The sequence below is a fragment of the Chrysemys picta genome, chromosome 22, assembly GCF_011386835.1.
Source record: "Chrysemys picta bellii isolate R12L10 chromosome 22, ASM1138683v2, whole genome shotgun sequence".
NCBI lineage: Eukaryota > Metazoa > Chordata > Testudines > Emydidae > Chrysemys > Chrysemys picta.
Genome location: NC_088812.1, coordinates 13276535 through 13300400, shown reverse-complemented (window position 1 = coordinate 13300400; position 23866 = coordinate 13276535). Strand labels below are relative to the sequence as shown.

Below are 23866 nucleotides of genomic sequence, written 5' to 3'. Positions count from 1 at the left end.
TGCTGTCACCTGACAGTAACCATTGCCTGAGTGTGCAGAGAGCTTGCGACAGTAGCGCTGAGAGGCAGGGTCTACCCCATGTAGCTCAGGGGGGTGTTACTTCTAAGACCCACTTCTCTGGGCCAGAGATGGGGGGTGTGCCAAGGCTACACCTGGGGAGGGAGAAGGCAGTCCCATGCCTCTCTGTGTTGGGAGGAAGGAACCCCGATCACTGCCACACCAAGTGGGAGTGGGGATAGGAGGGCCTATAGCATTGTGTCTATAGGGGCCCAGCTAGAGTTTGATCCATGGCTGGAATAAAGGAATCTGGGTCTGTCTAGTCCTTCCCCACAGTAATAGCTAAGCCCCTCCCTGCCCCGACCATTCTTTAATGTATCCCGAAACAAATCGGCCCCCCGCATGAGGAGGGGAAGCAGCATCCCCACATGGCGGTCGCCAGTCAGCTTAGTAGCGCCAGAATCCTGCTGGGGAATCACGGGGACATGGCTGCAGAAACTGGCAGAACGGCCCCAGGGCCAGCCCTGGTGAGCGACTCCTTCCCAGTAACTCAGTCTGGGAACATTGGCCCAGCCCCTTTCTGCCAAAGGGTCTTGAAAATGTTACTAATCAGCGGCCTTGCTTGGGGGTGCAGAGACCTTACAGCTCCGATCGCTTCCTCCACCGCTAATGGAGCCTTCTTTGGGGCACAACGCAGCCTGGGCCGCGTGACTGTTTAGGACAGAAAGCGGAGAATAAACTACCCAGTTAAAAGTTTGCGGGACTATCGCTGTGTGTTGTGGAGCCAACAGGAGGCCCCCTTCTCAGCTGCTATGTAATACAAATAATAATCAGAAACATTTTGTTCTTCTTCAGCTCCGTCCGTCTCCAGATCTCCCCGCGCTTGGCAAGAAGGAATGCCAACAGCCCCGTGGACCTGGCAAGGAGGTAGGTACCCACTCGACGTATGATCAACTAGTCCATCAGCCGAGTCTTAATGCAAACCAGTTCCTCCAGCAAAACCACCTCCTGGCCATGATACAACTCCTGCACAAGACATGTTTGCTCTGCAGTTTTGGAGGGGAAGGGGAAGGGGGCTCTGGCACGCCTCCAGCAGTTGGCGGGGGAGGCTGGGGGCATTTTCAGAGAGAACATTTTGCATTCAGCAATGAGCTGGAAAACAATTCCTGGAAATCTCCTTCTCAAAAGCAGAGAAGACATTGTGATCAACAATCAGCTCGGAAGGAAGGCCCAGCAGGAACAGGGAAGTGTGATGGCCCCTATAAGTCAAGCCTCTAACAAAACAAACCTTAGAAAGCAGGTATCCCAGGGACCCTGCCCCATGACTGCAAACGGGAACCCTTTGCCTTTATTCTCTTACCAAATGCAATGGGGCGCATGTTGTTTTAGCAGCCCATGGGTTACTGGCCTAGTGGATCAGGGGGAAGCGGTAGACATGATAGATCGTGATTTTAATAAGACTTTTGATGCAATTCTCAGAAGCTAACTAGGAAGATGTGGTCAAGATGAAAGTACTGTGAGGTGGGGGCACAACCGGTTGAAAAACCGTACTCAGAGAGGAGTTATCAACGGGTCGCTATCAAACTGGGAGGACATATCTAGTGGGATCAGTCCTGGGTCTGGCCCTATTCAATATTTTCATGGCTGGAGAGCACGCTTGTAAAATGTGCAGCTAGGAGGGGTGGCGGACAGGATTAGAGTTCAAAATGACCTCGATAAACTGGAGCATTTGTCTGAAATCGACAAGGTGAAATTCAGTAAAGAGGAGTGCAAAGCACTGCACTTAGGGAATAACTGGCCAGGTGGTTGTACTGCTGAAAACAAGCTAGGGGTTAGAGTAGATCACACATTGAATAGGAGCTGGCAATGTGATACAGTTGCCTAAAAGGCTAACATCATTCTGGGCTGTATTAACAGGAGTGTCGTACGTAAGACGCCGGAGGTAACTGGCACTGGTGAGGCCTTAGCAAGAGTATTGGGATCAGAGGTTTAGAAAACCTGACTTATGAGGAAGGTTAAAAAACTGGGTCTGTTTAGTCCTGTGAAAAGACTGAGGAGGGACCTGGCAAGTCTCGCATTTGTTCAGGGCTATTCGAACGAGGAGGACGGTGATCAATTGTTTTGTGTGTCTTCTCTTGCGTCCTGCCACGTGCCAATAACCTGCTTAGAACAGCTGTTAGCCCTCACAGACTGGACCTTCATATAAAAGCGTATCCCAAAACCCCTAAGCCCTTCCCGATCCCGTGGTAACAGCTGCGGCAGGCTCAGTGCAGGGGGGGGGGAAGGGTCACGAGACCGCTCTCAAGCACCCCCCCCCTCAGCTCCCCCTCTCTGGGGGGTCTAGTTTTCCTCTTTGTTTGGAGGAGATAAATGGAAAAGGCCGTTTCCTCTCCGGACACTGCTGCTCTGATTGGAGTTGGGTCCTCTCCGTGCTCCTGCCGGATCACGGGTTACATAAACGGCCTCCCGGAAGGCAACAGGGAAAGGCTGATAAGGGGCACTAATTAGGGTGGCCTCGTTTTCCCCCACCAGTCAGCACTTTATAGCCCAGTGTCTCTGCCGACCTCCCTGCTCAGCACAGACCAAGCCTGCCCTTGGCCTGGGGGGAGTTTGATCGTCACGTTTGCAGGACTCAGGGTCTGATCATAGAATCATGGACTATCAGGTTGGAAGGGACCTCAGGAGGTCATCTAGTGCAATCCCCTGCTGATGGCCAGTCTGGGAAGGGGACACAGCCAGCCTTGTGTAGCAGAGGGGTAGCCGTGTTAGTCTGGATCTGTAAAAAAGCGACAAAGAGCCCTGTGGCACCTTAGAGACTAACAGACGTATCGGAGCCTGCGTCTGACGCAGTGGGTATTCACCCACGACAGCTCATGCTCCAATACGTCTGTTCGTCTCTAAGATGCCACAGGACTCTTTGTCGCTTTTTACAGCCTCCTGTAGGGCATTTGAAATGGTCTTAAAATTGTAAAAAGAAGAACAGGAGTACTTGTGGCACCTTAGAGACTAACAAATTTATTAGAGCATAAGCTTTCGTGGACTACAGCCCACTTCTTCGGATGCTTATGCTCTAATAAATTTGTTAGTCTCTAAGGTGCCACAAGTCCTCCTGTTCTTCTTTTTGCGGATACAGACTAACACGGCTGCTACTCTGAAACCTTTTAAAATTGTAAGCGGACCTTTGAAATTTCCAGGGGGGTTTCCTGCAGGTGAGGGGCTCGGGAGGGAAGCCTGGGATCTGGGCCAAAGAGCAGCCGGCCGGCCGGCCGGCAGGTGACTGTGTCTCTCTGCCTTAGGCAGCAGCCTGCGTCATGTCTCTGTCTCGGGACCCTTGTGTGTCGTCGTTCCGAATGCGGAGAACGAGCGTTACGGGGCGATGTTCCCGCAGACGATATTTATGTTTTTAATCTAAATCTGTGTGTGTATGTGTGTGCGTGTGCGCGCCATGAACAGAATGCTTCCTTCTGGCTTTAACCATCGCCTCCGTGCAGATTCCCAAGGCCAGATCCTCACCTGGCATCGAGCTGCGTATGGAGTCGGTAGAGAACGCTCCTGCAAAGGACTCTGCGGTGGGCATGAAGTGGAGCAGAACGAAAGCTTTTCCCGTCCCCGTCGGTGTTTCTGAGCCGCGCTGGGGAGGGCAGCCCCCCGTCGTCACAGCCCGGTTTCAAGCTCGGTAACTAAACCAGCCGAAGACGTGGGGAGACGAGGTAAGGCTGAAAGAACAACCTGCTTCAGTGAAGGGGAAACGTTAGCCGCCTTCGCTGAATAAAGGAGGGAGGGTGGTCGTGGGCTAGGCCCCAGCCTGGCAACTCGGACACCTGGGTTCTGTTCCCAGCTCTTCGGGGCAAGTCATTTGCTTCCTCCATGGCTCGTCTGGAAGATGGAGGCAGTTGGGACGGGAGGGGGTTGGGCGTCTGAGCGAGTGCAGGCCCGGGACCTCCGCTGATGAAAGGCTGAGTTCGGAGAGGAAGGGCACAACGCTCGGCTAGGACTCGGGAGACCTGGGGCAAGCCTCCCGCCCTGCCTGTGAGGAGAAATATGTCGCGGAGCTTGGATTCTGCAGGACCAGGGGCCCGGGAAGTACCTGAGCTAGATGGGAGCTTCGGGGCTTTGTGGGGGGATCTCAGCCAAGTCACCAAGCGCCCCTGGGTCCCGTTTCCCCGAGGGTCCGGCTTCCCCATCCAGGCTGCGTCCAGCTTGGGCCAGTGCGGGTGAGATTTGCCCGAACGCTATTGCTGTCCTTGGCCTCTTCTCCATCCCCCCTGGAGGCCTGGCCTAACGGGGCGCTGAGCATGAACGTGGCCATGCGACATGTCCTCAGGGGAGCCCAGACCCCACCTCCATCACATCACCCCCTTCCACCGCCCTGAGACTCCCAGCGAACATGCCCCGTCCGGAGCCCCTCTTGGCCTCCACGCTGTCCTGACCATCAGGGCTCACCCTCTCTGCCCCCCGCATCCTGCCCCTCCATCATCCTCCGGCACTGTCGAGTGGCCAGAGGCGCCTGACCGTGTCTCAGTTTCCTTCGTGGTGCATGGTGCTTCCTGGCCCCGTCAGCGGCCGCGATGGATCCTGCCAGCCTTGCACTAATGATCTTCCTTCTATTGTCTTCCTCGGCATCTCTAGACTTCCACAGCTCAGCAGGGAAGCGGGGACCCCAGGCCAGGGACGGGCTGGACTGATGGACTCCCCAACAGCAGCACCAATGGAGCCCGGAAATGCTGGGTGACTCCTGGAGAGTGGGGGAAGCTGACGGGTAGATCCAGGTCGGGATCCAGGCTCAATGCAGGTTTCTTGCCCCAGGCTTGGCACCTTCCAACCTTCCTCTTAGCTCTAGGCAGGGCTCACGGCCCCCCTGGAGACAGTGAGATCAGCCCCTCCCCCCCCCAAGCTCAATAGACCCCCGCTCTAGCTGAGTCTAAGCCGTGCCAGGTGAGGTGCTTCCAGCTTCCGGGGATCTGGGCTAGTTGCTATCTGCGAGCCCTGGTGCGAGCTTTGAAAGCAAAGTGCAGCCCAAATGCCCCATGTTTTGGGGTCAGAACCCCACTGAATTGCTCCGTGTTTCCCCCAGTGAGTGTGAATCAGATCCCAGCCCCGATTCGCCAGCCTTTGCCTCAATTCTCCGTTTGGACAATGGGGGCTGTCATTCCCGATTTAGACCGTCAATTCTCCAGGGCAGGGACTGCCCCTTAGTATGTATTTGTGCTCGTCCTAGCAAGCCGGGGCCCCAAACTTGGCTGAGGCCTCGAGGGGCTGCTATGATCCAAAGAATCATTGTCATCGTTCATGCCCGTTGTGACGGTACTGCCCGTGGGAGCCAGCTGAGGTAACTCAATTACGGTGAACTGCAAACAGAACGGGGCAGACAAACCCCAAACGCTGGTGGATCTTCCAGTGCTTAGATTTACCAACCAGCTTCTCTAGTATCGCACTGGTTACTCAGAGTCCAGACAACGCAGTTCCCTTAAAGTGCCCAGTCTCAGGCCTCCAGCCAGACACACGTCACATATGATGATAAATTCTGAAAATCTGATCTCATCATATAAAAAAAAAAGGTTCTTCCAATCCCAAAGGACCAGCCACACACCCAGGTCCAATTATAACTTAAATCTTACCCAAAATATACGCTTCAGTTCTTGTTAACTAAACTAAAATTGATTAAAAAAGAAAAGAGAGAGAGTGTTGGTTAAAAGATCAATATACAGACAGACTTGAGTTCAATTCTTGAGCTTCAGATACACAGCAGAGATGAGCTTGTAGTTACCAAAAGTCCTTTTAGAAATAGTCCATGGGTTATAGTCCAATGTCCATATTCAGGGTGACTCCAGTCAGTGACTGGGGATCTCAATCCTTGTGGCTTAAGGTTTCCCCCTCTTGAAACCCAAAGCAGATCTGAGATGAAGAAGGACCCAGGGTTTTTATACATTTCCAGCAGCCTTTTGGCCTGAGAAAACAATAGACTTAACTTTCCTTCTCCTAAACATCATGGCAATTAGCACAGGGTATCCATTAATCAGTTCAGATACAGGTTACCACAACCTTCAAAGAGACAGAGAGACAATAATACTATTTCACTCAAGAATCTTCCTAATTTTAATACTCCTTTTTTTGATCTTTGAATCAAAGCTATAGCAATAGACAAGCCTTGTTTGCTTCCATCACAAGCCCTGAGCAAACATCTCCCCTTCCACCTCTAACACTGCCGGCTGCATTTCAAAGCTCTGTTCATTTACGGATCTTCCTAGCCAGTCTCTAAAGTTGGGCCATGAGTCAGGTCAGTCTGTGAGGTAATTAACTCTTTCTGGCCCTGTCACCTTTCCATGAGAGATTATATTACACTCATCATGGCACACCCGTGGTGACCTTTTCGCCTGCTGGTTTAGCAGAATTAGGAGGCTGAGACGATCACCTCTTTTTCCCTGGGGAAGGCAGAGCACTTGCATTCAGAGACCCCCGAATCATCACAAGTGGCTGCTATCACTTAAAACTCTTCACTGCCACTTAATCCTGGAGGAATGACCAACCTGCCTGCAGGCTTTAGGGACAAGGGCACTGCCAAACCGGATTTAACCCAGTGCCCCATCTCCATCAGTAGCCAGGACCACCTGGTTTAGAGACAAGTGCAAGGAACCTTGCAAGAGGCAGTTGTAGGATAACCTGTGCCTTCGGCTAGTTTCCTCCTGACCCCTGTAGTTAGAGCTCAGTTTGTGCCCTGGAGCATCAGGGTTTATTGCCTAAAATCTTGCTTATTTTTACATTGACTCTAGGGATTCTTATCACCCATTGAAATACCTTGATCTCGGGGGAAGAGACTGAGCAAGGGGAACCCTGGATCAACCGTCTCTTGCCCATTTGCTATTTTCTAGATCTGTTATTCTCCTTAGCAGTCGTTATTTGTGGTGCCCGGTAGCCTCATTCGTGGACCAGCACCCCGTTGCGCTAGGGGCTGTACAAACACACAACAAAACTATTGTCCGTCCTCAAAGATTTTCTAATCTAAGTGATATCCTGTCCCTTTGTGTCCGTCTCCTCTCTGAGGGAAACAGCCCCTGTTCTTTTATGTGAAGCAGACGCCAGATGCAGAGAGGATTTTCCAAATGCTGGGCAGACAGATGACTCGGTAGCATCCTGGGTCTCCAAAATCCCACACCTGGGGGCTGCTAGCTCAGGCAGAGACGGCCAGGTAAAGAGATTGCTTGCAGCTTTTTCAGACCACCTAGTGGTGGGCCCCTCTCCTTGGAAACGTTAGTAACCTGCACATCTACCAAGGTGATATAGGCCATCATGTGCCAGCAATGCCCCTCTGCCATGTACATTGGCCAAACCGGACAGTCTCTACGCAAAAGAACAAATGGACACAAATCGGACGTCAAGAATTCAAAAACCAGTCGGAGAACACTTCAGCCTCTCTGGTCACTCAATTACAGACCTCAAAGTCGCCATACTCCAACAAAAAAACTTCAAAAACAGACTCCAACGAGAAACTTCAGAACTGGAATTAATTTGCAAACTGGACACTATTCAGTTAGGCTTGAATAAAGACTGGGAGTGGATGGGTCATTACACAAACTAAAAACTCTTTCCCCATGCTTGGTTTCCCCCCCCTACTGTTACTCATACCTTCTTGTCACCTGTTGGAAATGGCCCACCCTGATTATCACTACAAACGTTTTTTTTTTCTCCTGCTGATAATAGCCCACCTTAACTGATTACTCTCGTTACAGCTGGAATGGCAACACCCATTTTTTCATGTCCTCTGAGTATATATATTTTCCTACTGTATTTTCCACTGCATGCATGTGATGAAGTGGGTTTTAGCTCACGAAAGCTTATGCCCAAATAAATTGGTTAGTCTCTAAGGTGCCACAAGTACTCCTGTTCTTTTTGCTGATACAGACTAACACGGCTACCACTCTGAAACCTGTTAGTAACATAGATGCAAGCTGGAAGCAATCAAGCGAGGTGTCGTCTTGTTTACTCGAGGGGGCTGCGATCCAGCTATTGCACGCCTGGGCTCCCCCAGAATGCTCTGCCAGCGCCCCTCAACCTTGAGCCAAGCCCCGCTTCTGATATTCCAGTCCGACCCCTCTCCTGATCAGAAAGCGACGACTGCACGTTGGTTTGTGATACGGTCAAAGATCCTGAGTCGCTCCCTTCCCTCCTGGCGTGGGCCCAAAGCCGGTTCGAACCCAGCTCTCCGGAGGGGAAGGACGAATGCATGATCTGGCCAGATAGCATCCGGCCTTACGCGGTCGGGTCCCGGAGCAGGATCTGCAGTCTTTGCCCGCAGTCCAGCAAAGCCATTGGTGGGGAATGTCAGAGTCTGGGCACAATTGCAACGGACTTACCCAGCAGCAGAACTAGACCCAGGCCTGACTTGTTTTCCGACCTTTCCCCCCAAACCTGAGTCGGCGCCAACCCCATCTCCTGCCCGTGGGCTCCTGCCACCCCAACCCCCGCTGTGCTGTGTGTGCCGCGGGGTGAGAGGCGCTGCGATTTCTGGGGCGCTCGCCCCACAGCAAGGCGATGGCAGCGGCCGGGACAGGCAGCCAACCCCCCAGCGGGCAGCAGGCAGAGAGCCAAGACAGCCTGGTAGTCGAGTGCCGTCGGGTTGCAGGGCTGTCGTCTACACGCAGACTGGTATAACTGGGTCGGTTGCAGGGGGGTGATTGCTTCCCACTATTGTTATACCTGGGGTGGATGCAAATAGCCCAAGAAGAAGGTGTGTTACATCGGTTTGGTTGATTCCCCGCGGGGAATAGTGTTAGCACTTTTCTGCCAGTAGCTCTGCTTCCACACTAGGAGGCTGCACCGTGTTAACTAGACCGGGATAGTTAAAGTGGTACAACTTCGTTGTGTGGCCAAAGCCCTGTTAATTCAGGGAAGCCCTATGGCCTGTTTTATGCAACAGGTCATGACGCGGTGTGTTACTAGGGGCTGGTGTCACCTCCTGAGAGCCTGCTAGTACGGTGTGGTGGGGGGATCCCTAAATCACATTGCAAGTGGGGAGCCGTCAGAACATGTTACCCATTCTCTTGTGCTTTCAGGGCGTGAGCCGACCTGGGGGTCAGGAAGAAACTGTCCTGGGGATGGGTTATCCCGGAGCTGCGTCCAGAGCTGCTGGGAAACCAGGCAGAATGGGGCTCCTGAGGTAGCCAGACTCTGGTTCTGATCCCGTTTGGCTGTTTCTGCGTTCCCTCGTTGTCATGTCAGGATAGCTGGAGCTTGGGTGTTATTTATTGTTTCCTAAATGAATCTTCGAGAGTGAATTTGTGTGGGTGTTTTTACAGGCAACTGATTAATTTGATTCATAAAGAGCTAAAGGGTTTTTCGTCTTCCCCTGCAGCGTGGGGCACGGGTCACTTGCTGGAGGATGCTTGCACCTTGAAGTCTTTAAACCACAAGTTGAGGACTTCAATAGCTCAGGCATAGGTTAGGGGCTTATTACAGGAGTGGATGGGTGAGATTCTGTGGCCTGTGTTGTGCAGGAGGTCGGACTAGATGATCATAATGGTCCCTTCTGACCTTAAAGTCTATGAGTCTATGATTTAAAGGAGGGTAATATTACCAAAAACCTTCAGTCACAGCTCCCCAACCTGCTCTACAGCCCGGGTGACACCCACGGGAGAACTGGGTGTGACACTGACGCATGCTAATAGGACAATCGGCACCTATATGCCTGTGATGAGTGTCTAGCAAGGGGCGTGACCCAGGGTGGGCGAGGGATGGGCACAGCCAGACCCGGGCCCCGCACCTTTGTCCCCCACTTGTTCCTTCACCCAGGCGGTGGCCGCGGCGATGCTGTCAGTCCGGGTGACGTCCAGGATCACCGTTTGCAGCCGCTGTGACGTCGCCTTCCTCAGCTGCTCCGCGCCCTGCTGGGTGAGACAAGCCGCCAGCACCCGCAGGCCCCGCGCGTCCAGCGGCTTGGCCAGCAGGTTCCCGAAGCCGGAGTCGCAGCCGGTGATCAGGACGTATTTCTCCGGGAGGCCCTCGACGCTCTGCCGCTCCCGGTACCATCGGCGGAGGAAGTACAGCCCCAGCAGGGCGGCCAGGTACAGCCACATCCTCACAGGAGGACTCTGGGGGTGAGAAGAAAGGGAAGCATTACAGGCCACCGGCTCTGTCTCAGGGGGCACCCGACGACCTGGTGGACTCAGGAGAACCGGGTTTGATTCCCGGCTCTGCTACTGACTCCCTGTGTGACCTTGGACAAGTCACTTGCTTGCTCCAGGCCTCAGTTTCCCCATCTGTATAAAGGAGATAATCCTCCTCCCTTTGTAGGCATAGACTGGGGGAGGCCTGTGGAGTGAGGGGCCCTGATCTCAGCTGTCCGGGCAGTGGAGCACCTCACCTGGCAGACCCAGTGATAGGACCAGCCTGTGCTGGGTGTCCCTGGGGTCCTGTGGAGCGAGGGGCCCTGATCTCAGTTGATAAAGGTGAAGCACTGATGTAATAGACTTAGATTTCTGTACGGCGTTCGACTGGGTACCGGGCGGCCTTTTGATTCAAAACCTAGAATGAGAAAACGTTAACATGGCGCATTAAATGGAAGAAAAGCTCCCTAACGGATCGGTCTCGAAATGGAACCGTAACCAGGAAATCTTCGGGGCCGTGGGGGTTTCTAGTGGGGTCCCCACGGCTCGGGTCTGGCCTCGGAGCTGTTTAATGTTTGTATCAATGACCTGAAAGGAAAGGGAAAATCATCCCTGAGGAAAAGCAACACAGAGTCCTGTGGCACCTTAGAGACTATTGGAGCATGAGCTTTCGGGGGTGAATACCCACTGCGTCAGACGCAGGTCATCTGTTACCTCTGTTCGTCTCTAAGGTGCCACCGGACTTTGTTGCTTTTTACAGATCCAGACTAACAGGGCTACCCCTCTGCTGCTTGATCACTGAAAAAGTTTGCAGATGACACCAGAATGGCTCCTGGCAAAGACAGAGTGAGGAGGAAACTGTCCTTTCCTGCTCTGCGATGCTGCACTTCGGGGGACTTCCCACCCACTGCCCCATGGAGCCCAGCCCTAGAGCCCAGTTCTCCCCTCTCCAAGTCCTGGGTCTCCAGCCTCTGTGGTTGGCTCTTCTGCTAGGACGGCCAATCACTCCCCACCAATCGCAGGCGTCCTCTTTCCCTTCCAGGAGCCTTTGATCTGGTTCAGCAAGACAGGAGAGGGCGGAAGGAGCCGGAGGCTGCAATCTGTGGGGGACCCAGTTCCTGCAGTGCCGGGAGACCCACCCAGGTAAAGGGGAGACTGCAGGAGTCTGCCCCTGCAGCTCTTCCCACAGCCGCAATTCCAGCCCGGGGGGGTTGCCCAGGTCGGAGGGGGGAGCTGGGGCGGGGGGCAGCCAGCAGGACGGATATTGGGGTGCAAAGTTTGGCCGCTTCAGGTGCAGGACCCCACCTCATCAGTGGAGCCAAGTGTCCAGAGGGGAAGTTGCTATGAAGACCCGCACGCCTCGCCACGCAGATGGGCTTCAGCTGGGGTGCCACTTCCACGGCTGGAATTTGCCCCCCCCAATGCGCCACTGCCTCGCGCGACCCGGGTCTCCGCTCCCCACGACGCTCCTGCTCGCTGCTGGCAGGAGCTCGCTCTCCCTGCACCGGACCCCCCCGCTTGCAGACCACCCGGGCCCCCGCTTCCCCCGAAGCCCCGTTGACTTTGGCGGGACGAGGCGCACTCTGAAAGTGGAGCAGTTGCGTGGGGCTGAGGCCCGGGGCTTCAGCCCCTGGCCGGATCCAGCCGGCGGTTTGCAGCCTTTGCCTTCCCGGGCGCAAATCTGATACTGAAATTGACGGTCTGCTGGGGCGAAATCCAACCTGGACGCGTCAGGAGTTTTCACACACTCTGCCCCCTTCCCTGCCCCAGCCCTGTTTGAATTCGGTCTGTTCTGTCCACACACACCGGGCCCGGATTCTGGCTTCCCACCGGAGGGGCTCCTGAAAGGGGAAAGCTCAATGCTGGGCGAGTTGCTACCTGACTGCAAAGTGCATCTCAGTCCCAGAGCTCCCTTCCCCACCCCACAACTCTGGCAACTCCCTCCCGGGTCCCCACACACCCAGCTCTGCCGATGCCCCTCAATCCCGACCCACAGCCCTCCCACCCCCCGCTAATCCAGCCCTGGGCTCCCTATAACTCCCGCAGCCCGCTCAGCTCCCAAGCACAAGGGCTAAAGGGTGAAAAGCCGGGGATGTGGGGTGAAAACCAAACCTCCAGTGGCATCCGGGACTCCCATCCAGCCTTGGCTGCTGAGTGAAACAAACTGCTAGCCATACTGCAGAGGGGACGGTTAAAAGGGCGACCAGATGTCCCGATTTGTGGGTCTTTTTCTTATATAGGCTCCTATTACCCCCCACCCGCTGTCCCGATTTTTCACACTTGCTGTCTGGTCACCCTGGGTTGGTAGGAGACTCTCCCGCAGAGGGAATCCAGGAATAGTGCCGAGCTATTATGGGGATGATTGTATTTCTGTACTGTAGCACTCACGATGTGCTCGGGGCTCTCCCCGCGTGGCAGAGAGTTCCCACCCCTTGGGGCCTCCCCACCTGAGAAAGCAAACAGGGGAGGCAGTGTTGCCTAGTGGATGGAGCGCTGGGCTGGCGTCGGGACTAGAACCCAGGTCTGCCAGTGACCTGCTGGGTGATCTTGAGTGAGTCACTTCCCCTGCTCCGTGCCTCAGTTTCCCCTCTCTGTGCCTCAGTTTCCCCTCCCGCCCTTTGTCTGTCCTGGCTACTTAGACTTTAAGGCCCCAGTTTTTGAAGTGGGGGGGGGGAAGGGGGAAGGAACGAAATACAGAGCCATGGGCGTATTAATCCACCCCTAGCTGGCTGGATTCCTAGGGGTCTTGCAACAGGCGGAGCTCAACGCAGCCAGCCCCAGAGCGCTCTTGTGTGGTTAACATCGGGAGAGGGATTGGTAAATGATTTGCTCAGGGAAGCTTCTGGAAGGGGTCAGTCCTGGGTCATCTAGCAGCTGCCACGTAAGGTATTGACTTCAGGGGAAAAACCCGGACACGCCGGACTCCCCTCGGTGGGAGCTGAACCTTCGGAGGGTTCAAAGACGGGCTCTGTCAGGCGTGGGGGTGCGTGACGCTAAACTGAGCGGGGAGTCCAGTCCGAGGTGCGGGAGGCTTCGAGCCCCGTGGCTGATAGCTCGTCCCTGGGCCGGCGGCAAAGGACAGGCAACAGCCGAGCCCCTGTGGTACGTGGGTCCCTGGCGTGGTACCAGTTACCCTGGGGTCTGTCTTTACCAAGGGGACCCCAGGGACACTCAGCACAGGCCGGTCCTATCACTGGGTCTGCCAGGTGATGTGCTCTACTGCCCGGACAGCTGAGATCAGGGCCCCTCGCTCCACAGGCCTCCCCCAGTCTATGCCTACAAAGGGAGGAAGATTATCTCCTTTGTACAGATGGGGAAACTGAGGCCTGGAGCAAGCAAGTGACTTGTCCAAGGTCACACAGGGAGTCAGTAGCAGAGCCGGGAATCAAACCCGGTTCTCCTGAGTCCACCAAGCCGTCGGGTGCCCCCTGAGACAGAGCCGGTGGCCTGTAATGCTTCCCTTTCTTCTCACCCCCAGAGTCCTCCTGTGAGGATGTGGCTGTATCTGGCTGCCCTGCTGGGGCTGTACTTCCTCTGCCGATGGTACCGGGAGCGGCAGAGCGTCGAGGGCCTCCCGGAGAAATACGTCCTGATCACCGGCTGCGACTCCGGCTTCGGGAACCTGCTGGCCAAGCAGCTGGACGTGCGGGGCCTGCGGGTGCTGGCGGCTTGTCTCACCCAGCAGGGCGCGGAGCAGCTGAGGAAGGCGACGTCGCAGCGGCTGCAAACGGTGATCCTGGACGTCACCCGGACGGACAGCATCGCCGCGGCCACCGCCTGGGTGAAGGAACAAGTGGGGGACAAAGGTGCGGGGCCCGGGTCTGGCTGTGCCCATCCCTCGCCCGCCCCGGGTCACGCTCCTTGCCAGACACTCATCACAGGCATATGGGTGCTGATGGTCCTATTAGCATGCAGCACAGTCACACCCAGTTCTCCCATGGGTGTCACCCGGGCTGTAGAGCAGGTTGGGGAGCTGTGACTGAAGGTTTTTTTTTTGGGGGGGGGGGGTCTTGCTATCCTCAGGCCCCCCAGCAGGGGCCATCCTCCCCTTGGGCATAGCCTGCTGGAATCTGCCCGCTGAGGGGGCAAGGGACAGCGTGACTCTATTCCTATTGGCCGTTCACAGCCCAGAGCATAGGCAGGAGGTGAGAACTTTCCTGGGGTGTCCTCCGTCCCTCCCCTAATGGCTGTGGGGGTGCGAGGCAGATCCGGGGAGAAGGAACGTCCCGTCCTCCCAGCAGGGTGGAGATTTGAGAGAGAGCAGTGGGTTGTGGGAGAGGAGCGGAGATTTCTGGGGGAGGGACGGGAGAGGGAACAGCGCCCCCCAGTCACACACCCCTTTTCCTCCGCCCAGGGCTCTGGGGCCTGGTGAACAATGCGGGAATTGCTATCCCCGCGGCCCCCAACGAGTGGCTGACCAAGGATGACTTTGTCAAGGTGCTGGACGTGAACCTGATCGGCCCTATCGAGGTGACCCTCAGCGTCCTGCCCCTGGTGAAGCGAGCCAGGGGCCGGGTCGTCAACGTGGCCAGTATAATGGGCCGATTGTCCTTCTTCGGAGGGGGCTACTGCCCTTCTAAGTACGGCGTGGAGGCCTTCTCCGACAGCCTCCGGTGAGTGACCAGTGATAGGGCGCCCTTTTCAGCTGCGCTTTCTGCCCCGTGCAACCCCCGCCACCACCACCACCCGTGCACTGACCCATGGTGCAAGTGCCAAATGGTGAATACACGCCCGGACGTACTTGCTGCAACGTGCAAATAGCCCGGTATTTCTGCACACGATGCACCTGGATCTTTGTCTCCCTCTATTGGTTGGGCCCACGGGACTCCTGCTCGGGGATGGCCACGGGGATTGAATCTGTCACCTTTGGCCCTTAAAAACATGCGACCGACTCGTGAACCTCTCATCAACCACTAGCGAGAAGGTGCTCTGGCATCGAAGGGGTTACTGGATTCCTGCCTGGCCCCCGGTTGATCTGTGAGGATAGAGAAGGAAAGGGGAAACCGGGGCAAAGTTTGTGACTGTAGCGAAGGGTGTTTCTCCGTCCTGCCGGCTGGCTCGGGGTGGAAAGGCCTGGAGGTGGCTGTTACCCGGTAGTTAAGAGTTCATTCCTTCCGGAGCGTTCGCTTTGGCAACCGTGCGCGTCCTCAGGGAAGGGATGTTGTCAAGCGACTCTCCAGGTGTAGCTGCTCCGTGTCTTGCTGCTCTGCAAGGCAGAGTGTGACCCGCCAGCAAGCGTGCGAGGGACATTGCTGCCGGCCAACTGGGGCGCTGCAACTCCAACCCTCGCTGTGGAGACGGGCTCTTCACTGAGACTTGATTTCTCCTTGCGTCAGCTCAGAGACTCCTCCGGATGCAGCCCCGCGCTGCTGGGCTTCGTCTACACGGGAGAGTTGCTTAAAGCGAATCAGGTTTTCAACCAAGCGAGTTCAATTGCTACAGATGCTGTGATTCCAGCCGGTTTAAACTCGGCCGCCCTCGGCTGCCCTTATCCTGAGAGCAGGTTCCCCGGCTGGGGCTGGCTGAACGAGACGGGTTCGAAGTCACACCCGAGGTTAGTCTGCCGCGACTTTCCCGTGTGCTCCCAGCCCCGCCCGTGTGCTGTGTGTGCAATTTACAAACCAGCGTCTGAAAGGCCCAGGCTAAGTACGAAATGGATCCCTGCATCCACCCACCCACAGCCCCAGCAGGATCGGGGCCGCAGCATAGGAGAGGAATTCTCCTTTCTTCCCAGCAGCTGTGCCGTCCTTCCCCACCCCATCTGCACCAGCAAAGATGTGCCAGCAGAGCTGTATTGGAAAACGCTGCTAGCGTCGACTCTGTTCATGCCGGTGTAGCTTATGCCAGCCAGTGAAACGAGCCACGTTGGCAAAAGCACATCGATGCTGGTATCACTGCGTCTACACTAGGGGAAATCACCCAACTCCCTGACGGCGCTATCCTGGCAAAAGGGTCTGGTTTAAAGCTGGCCTGGCTCCCAGGAAGGTCTAGCTGCCAGACAGCATGTGGGACGCTCTGTCGGTCGTTTCACATGCCCCTTCAGAAGAGCTCCGCGTAAGCTCGAAGGCTTTTCTCTCGCACGACGGGAGTTGGGCCAATGAAAGAGATGACCTCCCCTGCCATGTCTCTCTCCTATCCTGGGACGGCCCGAGGACTGCCCATTGCCGGCTCTGTAAGTCACTGAAACGTCCAGGGCCAGAGCCTCGGATGGAGGAACTCAGGAAAGCGTTAGGTTGAGGGGCGCTCTGCCGATTGACCCCAGCTGAGGATTGGCCCTGAGGCCTTATAAAACCCCGAAGCGGGACGTCTTTCGCTCTCTGGTCCAGTTCACGGGGTCCAGTCTCCCTAGCAGAGGCGCAGTTATACTGGTCACAAAGAATAGCTGTTCCCATATGGGACGGGGCTCGGGTGACTAATCCCCCCATGGAGGTATTCTGCAATAACTACTGCGCTTTTAATGCAATCCAAATTAACTTTCAAGTGTAGACAAACCCGAAAGCCCCTTGATTCCAGTATCACTGTGTCCGCACAGGTTGTAGAAGCCACCAAGCCTGGCCACATACAAGACTTACGTGTAGACTGGAGCTAGTTCAAGGCATGTTTCGGATCTCACCTCTTTGGGAACCAGCCCAGCCCCCAGGAAGGTGCTGTTCCCACACGGGTTAATCCTGCTTGTCCCGTTTCAGGCGTGAGATGCTGCCTTTCGGGGTGAAGGTGTGTGTGATCGAGCCGGGCTACTTCAGCACCACAATTACCAACCCTCAGATCATTATCGAGAACTTCACTCGCCTCTGGGAGCGGCTCCCCGAGGAAACCAAAGCGAGTTACGGGGAGAGTTACTTAAACGCTTGTGAGTACGTTGCCCCATTCCCTTCCCCACCAGCCGGCAGCTACCGCGCACCCTTCTCTCGTCCCCGGCCCTGCACTGCCGCAGAGCGGCCTTCGAGTCGGCGGACACGGGACGGCTACAGGGGCCGATTCTCAGCTGCCGTGCATTGTGACTGAGTGGCATTGCACACACACTTTGCACTAGTGCAAATGATGCCACGCTATGCACGGCATTGGGAGGTCAGACTCCTCGTTCCCGCTTAGGCCTTGTCTAGCCAGGAAATCAGGTGTTTTTCTTTTCAATCAGCTGGCTGAACCGGATTGAAACCCCCCTTCTTAAATGTGGCCACAATTTAATGCACCGTTCAGAGAGGTTGGGCCGTGCTTGCGTATGGCCCGAGATCAGGTGTGTCTTTCGCACACACGGTCCCTGAACGCTGCTGACCCTTGCACGGGAGCAGAACTCCCACGCTGATCTCCTGAGAGTAATAACCCGCTCACCCCCTGCTGCTCCACCGGTGAATCGGGGGCAACTGCTGCTTCTCTCTTGGGGGATTTTGCTTTTCTGCTCTTGTCAGTGCAGCAGAGCTCAGCCCCGAGCCGCTGATCAACCAAACCCCCCTTCAGGTGGAGAGGTGTGGATGGAGGGGGGAGTGTCCGAAAGCCGGGTGCAGAGACGGTGCCTGGCTCTGGACAGTGACTACGGACAGATGGCCCCTCCGCGTTCAGATCCGTGTGCCGGCGTCAGCGACAGAAATGCTCCCGCGGCTTTTCACCCCTGCTCATACCCAGGGAGCACTGGCTGGATCCCTGCGTCTCGTTGGCTGGATTCATCCCTAAGCCCCTGAGACCTGCCACGGGCGCAGACCTCAGTACGAATGAGCCCTGGGGGTCTCCGATTGCGCATTCAGTGCCTGAAAACGTAGCTGCGTGCGTCTTTCCTTGGGTGATGCAAGGGGCCCAATCCGGTGCGATACTGCGGGCCAGATTTACAAAGGTATTTAGGCGCCTAACGCTGCAGGTACGACTCTAGTGGGACAATCATGGGTGCCCAGGTGACTTAGGCACCGAATTCACCGAGGTGCTTTTGAAAATTCCACGCGGCGCTGCCCTGCCTCCATAGGCGTCTGCCGGCTCTTTGCAAATCTGGCCCGCGGTCTCGCCCGGGATCTGGCCCCTTGTATCTCCCGCTCAGCTGGTGGGATCAGGCCTGACATGGGGAACGGTGGCACAGAGCGACAGGCCTAGGCTCACCCCGGCTGCGTGGGGCAGAGCAGAGATTGAACCTGGGTCTCCAGCAGCCCAGGTGAGTCCCTAACCACTAGGCCGTCCTGCCACTGCCGTTTCGCAGCCTGTGCTCACAATCCGTCCTTCCCCTTTGACCACTCGGCCAACCCGTTCAGTCCGGGACCTGACTCTCTGTTTTGGCCTGTGCAGTTATCCGTGCCACCCACGATATGCAGAAATCCTGCAACTCCGACCTGTCTGTCGTCACCCGTTGTATGGGGCACGCGCTGACGGCTCGCCACCCCCGCACCCGCTACTCTGCCGGCTGGGACGCCAAGCTGGTCTTCCTCCCGCTGAGTTACCTGCCCACCTGGTTCGCCGACTTCGTGCTGACGTGGTCCTACCCGGTACCGGCCCAAAAAGTGTAGGAGGAAGATGCGGCGTTAGAATGTCGGCAGGGGGCAGCGACCGGAGGAGCGTCGCTAACACACGGGTTCCGAATTCCTGGCGGGGGTGAGACCTCCTGTCCCGTGGCGCCCAGCTGAGAGTATGCAAATCAGTTCTTAATTACAAATGTTGAATCAAAGCAGAGCTCCTTGGAGTTTGCTTCACCGGTGCAACCTCTTCTCCGTGTCTTGGGATGGAATGTGGTTTCCTAACCAACCCCGGCACAACACCCCCTCTCCCTTTAACCCACGCCCCGGACACAGACCACCCCCTCCTTGTGTCCGGGACCCGCCCCTCCTTGGTATTCAGCTCTGTTTCCTATCTGCCTGTCCCCAAATCTCCATGATCTGTGTCCTGGGTCTCTCGCACCCCAGCGACCCCAGCAGGGTAACCCAGCCCATCTGGAGGGGAGGCAGCAGTCTGAAACTCCACCATATGAGAGCCTCTGATGAAACCAACCCACTGCATGCTGGGCCTCTTCTCGGGTCCAGGGCCAGACCAGTTTGGCCGCCGGATGGATCCCCTGCTGGGAGTTGCAGGCAAGGCCGGGAGCGAATCGCTAGTCAGCCCGGAACAGATCCTGCCGGCCGGCGTCACCGAGAATGACTTACCCCACAGATTCCTTGCTAAGCAGTTCCTCAACTCCCGTGTGGGAGACGTCCCTGTCCGTTGGTGCATCCCCATCCCCTGTGTCGGGAGACCCAGTTGCATCATGTCTAGCTTAAGCAAACAGCCTGTCTAAATCCAGAGACCCAAGAACTCACAGCCAGCCAGCATCTGTCTCTGGAAGGCAAATCCAAGGTGTTCCTGATTGCTTAGCCCTAGGTAGTCCCCACTGCTGCTTATTATCGGACCAGGATCAAGACCCCGGGGTCCTGGGCGCTGCCCAGACGCTGAGTCACACCCTGCCCCGGAGAGCTGACCTGCTAAGCAGAGCAGACAAAGCATGGGAGAAATGAGCTATTGTCCCCATTTTACAGATGGGAAACTGAGGCACCTGGGTTCAGTGGCTGAAATCCAGCTGTCACTGACCTTTGTGGGAAAGCACTGGACTCTTTGCTTGTGACAGCTTCTCGCACAAGCTCTTTAGACACCACAAGCCTGGGCTTTTTCTTTTCAAAAGGAGTCGGAGACTGCCTGGTGTTTGGGAAGCTGCAGGGCGGGGTCTATTCCGTGTTAAAGGACTATTGGAGACAATACACAGCAGGGAGGATAGGATCAGAGGGGTCAGGGCAGATAAGAACATAAGAACGGCCGTACTGGGTCAGACCAAAGTATCCAGCCCAGTGTTCTGTCTGCCGACAGTGGCCAATGTCAGGTGCCCCAGAGGGAGTGAACCTAACAGGTAGTGATCAAGTGATCTCTCTCCTGCCATCCATCTCCACCCTCTGACAGACAGAGGCTAGGGACACCATTCCTTACCCGTCCTGGCTACTAGCCATTAATGGACTTAACCTCCATGAATTTATCTAGCTCTCTTTTAAACCCTGTTATGGTCCTAGCCTTCACAACCTCCTCAGGCAAGGAGTTCCACAGGTTGACTGTGCGCTGCGTGAAGAAGAACTTCCTTTTATTTGTTTTAAACCTGCTGCCCATTAATTTCATTTGGTGGCCCCTAGTTCTTATATTATGGGAACAAGTAAATAACTTTTCCTTATTCACTTTCTCCACACCACTCATGATTTTATATACATCTCTATCATATCCCCCCTTTTCCAAGCTGAAAAGTCCTAGCCTCTTTAATCTCTCCTCATATGGGACCCGTTCCAAACCCCTAATCATTTTAGTTGCCCTTTTCTGAACTTTTTCTAATGCCAGTATAGCTTTTTTGAGATGAGGAGACCACATCTGTACGTGGTAGTCAAGATGTGGGCGTACCATGGATTTATATAAGGGCAATCAGATATTCTCCGTCTTATTCTCGATCCCTTTTTTAATGATCCCTAACATCCTGTTTGCTTTTTTGACCGTCTCTGCACACTGCGTGGACATCTTCAGAGAACTATCCACGATGACTCCAATATCTCGTTCCTGATCAGTCGTAGCTAAATTAGCCCCCATCGTATTGTATGTATAGTTGGGGTTATTTTTTCCAATGTGCATTACTTTACATTTATCCACATTAAATTTCATTTGCCATTTTGTTGCCCAATCACTTTGCCACCTCACTTTTCACCCCTTTCTCCAGATCATTTATGAACGAGTTGAATAAGATTCGTCCTAGGACTGACCCTTGGGGAACACCACTAGTTACCCATTTCCATTCTGAGAATTTACCATTTATTCCTACCCTTTGTTCCCGGTCTTTTAACTAGTTCTCCATCCATGAAAGGATCTTCCCTCTTATCCCAGGACAACTTAATTTACGTAAGAGCCTTCGGTGAGGGACCTTGTCAAAGGCTTTCTGGAAATCTAAGTACACTATGTCCACTGGATCCCCCTTGTCCACATGTTTGTTGACCCCTTCAAATAACTCTAATAGATTAGTAAGACACGATTTCCCTTTACAGAAACCATGTTGACTTTTGCCCAGTGAGTTATGTTTTTCTATGTGTCTGACAATTTTATTCTTTACTATTGTTTCAACTAATTTGCCCAGTACCGACGTTAGACTTACTGGTCTGTAATTGCCGGGATCACCTCTAGAGCCCTTTTTAAATATTGGTGTTACATTAGCTATCTTCCAGTCGTTGGGTACAGAAGCCGATTTAAAGGATATCCTAATTAATAGTTCCGGAATTTCACATTTGAGTTCTTTCAGAACTCTTGGGTGAATATTATCTGGTCCCGGTGACTTGTTACTGTTAAGTTTATCAATTAATTCCAAAATCTCCTCTAGTGACACTTCAATCTGTGACAATTCCTCAGATTTGTCACCTACTAAGGACGGCTCAGGTTTGGGAATCTTCCTAACATCCTCAGCCGTGAAGACTGAAGCAAAGAATTCATTTAGTTTCTCCGCAATGACTTTATCGTCTTTAAGCGCTCCTTTTGTATCTCAATCATCAAGGGGCCCCACTGGTTGTTTAGCAGGCTTCCTGCTTCTGATGTACTTAAAAACATTTTGTTGTTACCTTTGGAGTTTTTGGCTAGCCGTTCTTCAAACTCCTTTTTGGCTTTTCTTATTCCATTTTTACACTTAATTTAGCAGTGTTTATGCTCCTTTCTATTTACCGCACTAGGATTTGACTTCCGCTTTTTAAAAGATGCCTTTTTATCTCTCGCTGCTTCTTTCACATGGTTGTTAAGCCACGGTGGCTCTTTTTTAGTTCTTTTACTGTGTTTCTTAATTTGGGGGATACATTGACGTTGGGCCTCTATTATGGTGTCTTTAAAAAGCGCCCATGCAGCTTGCAGGGATTTCACTTTAGTCACTGTACTTTTTAACTTCTGTTTAACTAACCCCCTCATTTTTGCATAGTTCCCCCTTTCTGAAATTAAATGCCACAGTGTTGGGCTGTTGAGATGTTCTTCCCACCACAGGGATGTTGAACGCTATTGTATTATGGTCACTATTTCCAAGCGGTCCTGTTATAGTCACCTCTTGGACCAGCTCCTGCGCCCCACTCAGGACTAAATCGAGAGTTGCTTCTCCCCTTGTGGGTTCCCGTACCAGCTGCTCCGAGAAGCAGTCATTTAAAGTATCGAGACATTTTATCTCTGCATTTCGTCCTGAGGTGACATGTTCCCAGTCAATATGGGGATAAGTGAAACCCCCCACTATTATCGAGTTCTTAATTTTGATAGCCTCTCTAATCTCCCTTAGCATTTCATCATCACTATCCCTGTCCTGGTCAGGTGGTCGATAATAGATCCCTACTGTTATATTCTTATTAGAGCATAAAATTTCTATCCATAGAGATTCTGTGGAACATGTGGATTCATTTAAGATTTTTACTTCATTTGATTCAACATTTTCTTTCACATATAGTGCCACTCTTCCCCCACCCCCGCACGACCTGTTCTGTCCTTCCGATATATTTTGTACCCTGGAATGATTGTGTCCCATGGATTGTCCCCACTCCACCAGGTTTCTGTGATGCCTGTTATATCACGAGGCACTCTAGTTCACTCATCTTATTATTTAAACTTCTAGCATTTGTGTACAAGCACTTTAAAAACTTGTCCCTGTTTATTTGTCTTCCCTTTTCTGTTGTGTCAGATTCTTTTTTATGTGAATGTTTCTCGTCTGATCTGGCCCCTACTTTATCCTCTTCCATCCTCTGCTCCTGACTAAAACCTAGAGAATCTCCATCAATAGACTCTCCTCTAAGAGAAGTCTCTGTCCGAGCCACGTGCTTCTCTGCAGCAGTCAACTTTCCCCCGTCTCTTAGTTTAAAAACTGCTCTACAACCTTTTGAATGTTTAGTGCCAGCAGTCTGGATCCACTTTGGTTTAGGTGGGGCCCATCTCTCCTCTATAGGCTCCCCCCGTCCCCAAAGTTTCCCCAGTTCCTAATAAATCTAAACCCCTCCTCTCTACACCATCGTCTCAACCACGCATTGAGACTCTGACCTCTGCCTGCCTACCTGGCCCTGCGCGCGGAACTGGGAGCATTTCTAGGAATGCCACCATAGAGATCCTGGATTTCAGTCTCTTCCCTAGCAGCCTAAATTTGGCCTCCTGGACGTCTCTCCTACCCTTCCCTATGTCATTGGTACCTACATGTACCACGACCACCGGCTCCTCCCCAACACTACACATAAGTCTGTCCAGATGCCTCGAGAGATCCGCAACCTTCGCACCAGGCAGGCAAATGACGATGGCATTGGTTGCATGATTGCATTGGTTGAACAGGTTTGTGTCCCAGCCCAGCATTGTTTGTAATTCCAAGCGTCCTAACAATACAGGGATAGCGCCGTTGATTAGGAACCCAATGTGTCAAGAGAATATATGAACAAAGTCAATAAACACAAACGCACAGTTCCGCCTCTGCTTAATTCCCAGGGACACGCGCCGGGCAAACTGGCTCCACACCATCCCCTCAACACCCCCAACCGCTTCCAGAGCTAGGGACTTTTGTGCGTCCCCAACCCCACCCCCACCCCGTCACTGTAGCACCTGAGTGCCGCACAGTCATTAACAGACTTCGCCTCACACACGCACCCCCGGGAGGGACAGAAGTACTGTCCCCTTCCCAGAGAAGGGAAACTGAGGCACGAGGAGCTCAGATGCCGTGGCCAAGGCCACACAAGGGTCTCTGGCAGAGCTGGGAACGGCACCTTCTCCCGAGTAACCACCCAGAGCCTTAACTTCATGCTGCCTCC

At 54.0% G+C, this 23866-nt stretch overlaps 3 protein-coding genes across 5 annotated transcripts in view; 2 read left to right on the top strand and 1 right to left on the bottom strand.

The window, feature by feature from the left end:
• ZBTB39 (zinc finger and BTB domain containing 39) overlaps positions 1–8222 on the top strand; it is a 31900-nt gene extending 23678 nt beyond the window's left edge. The window contains exons 3-6 of the transcript XR_010594530.1: positions 853–924; positions 3489–3707; positions 4627–4766; positions 6768–8222. The gene's annotated coding sequence lies outside the window, so the exon portion shown is untranslated. The remainder of the gene's footprint in view (positions 1–852; positions 925–3488; positions 3708–4626; positions 4767–6767) is intronic.
• A 1338-nt stretch (positions 8223–9560) lies between these two features.
• Positions 9561–12406, bottom strand: LOC135977208 (17-beta-hydroxysteroid dehydrogenase type 6-like). Of its 3 annotated transcripts, none has more exons than XM_065576613.1 (2): positions 12210–12406; positions 9561–10082 (listed from the first exon to the last, which is right to left on the bottom strand). In XM_065576613.1, the coding sequence occupies exons 1-2, from the start codon at positions 12270–12272 to the stop codon at positions 9693–9695; spliced, it is 453 nt and encodes a 150-aa protein (XP_065432685.1). In that variant the 5' UTR covers positions 12273–12406; the 3' UTR covers positions 9561–9692. The 3 variants fall into 3 exon arrangements, with proteins under 3 accessions (XP_065432685.1, XP_065432686.1, XP_065432687.1); XM_065576614.1 differs by lacking the exon at positions 12210–12406 and adding an exon at positions 11403–11576; XM_065576615.1 differs by lacking the exon at positions 12210–12406 and adding an exon at positions 10355–10493.
• On the top strand, positions 10961–18738 carry LOC101944195 (retinol dehydrogenase 16-like). Its single transcript, XM_065576610.1, is given in 6 exon segments — positions 10961–11121; positions 11123–11240; positions 13576–13903; positions 14452–14710; positions 16784–16947; positions 18363–18738. Coding segments are annotated over 6 exon segments (1233 nt in total). The 5' UTR covers positions 10961–10975; the 3' UTR covers positions 18581–18738.
• The last annotated feature ends 5128 nt before the right edge of the window (positions 18739–23866 follow it).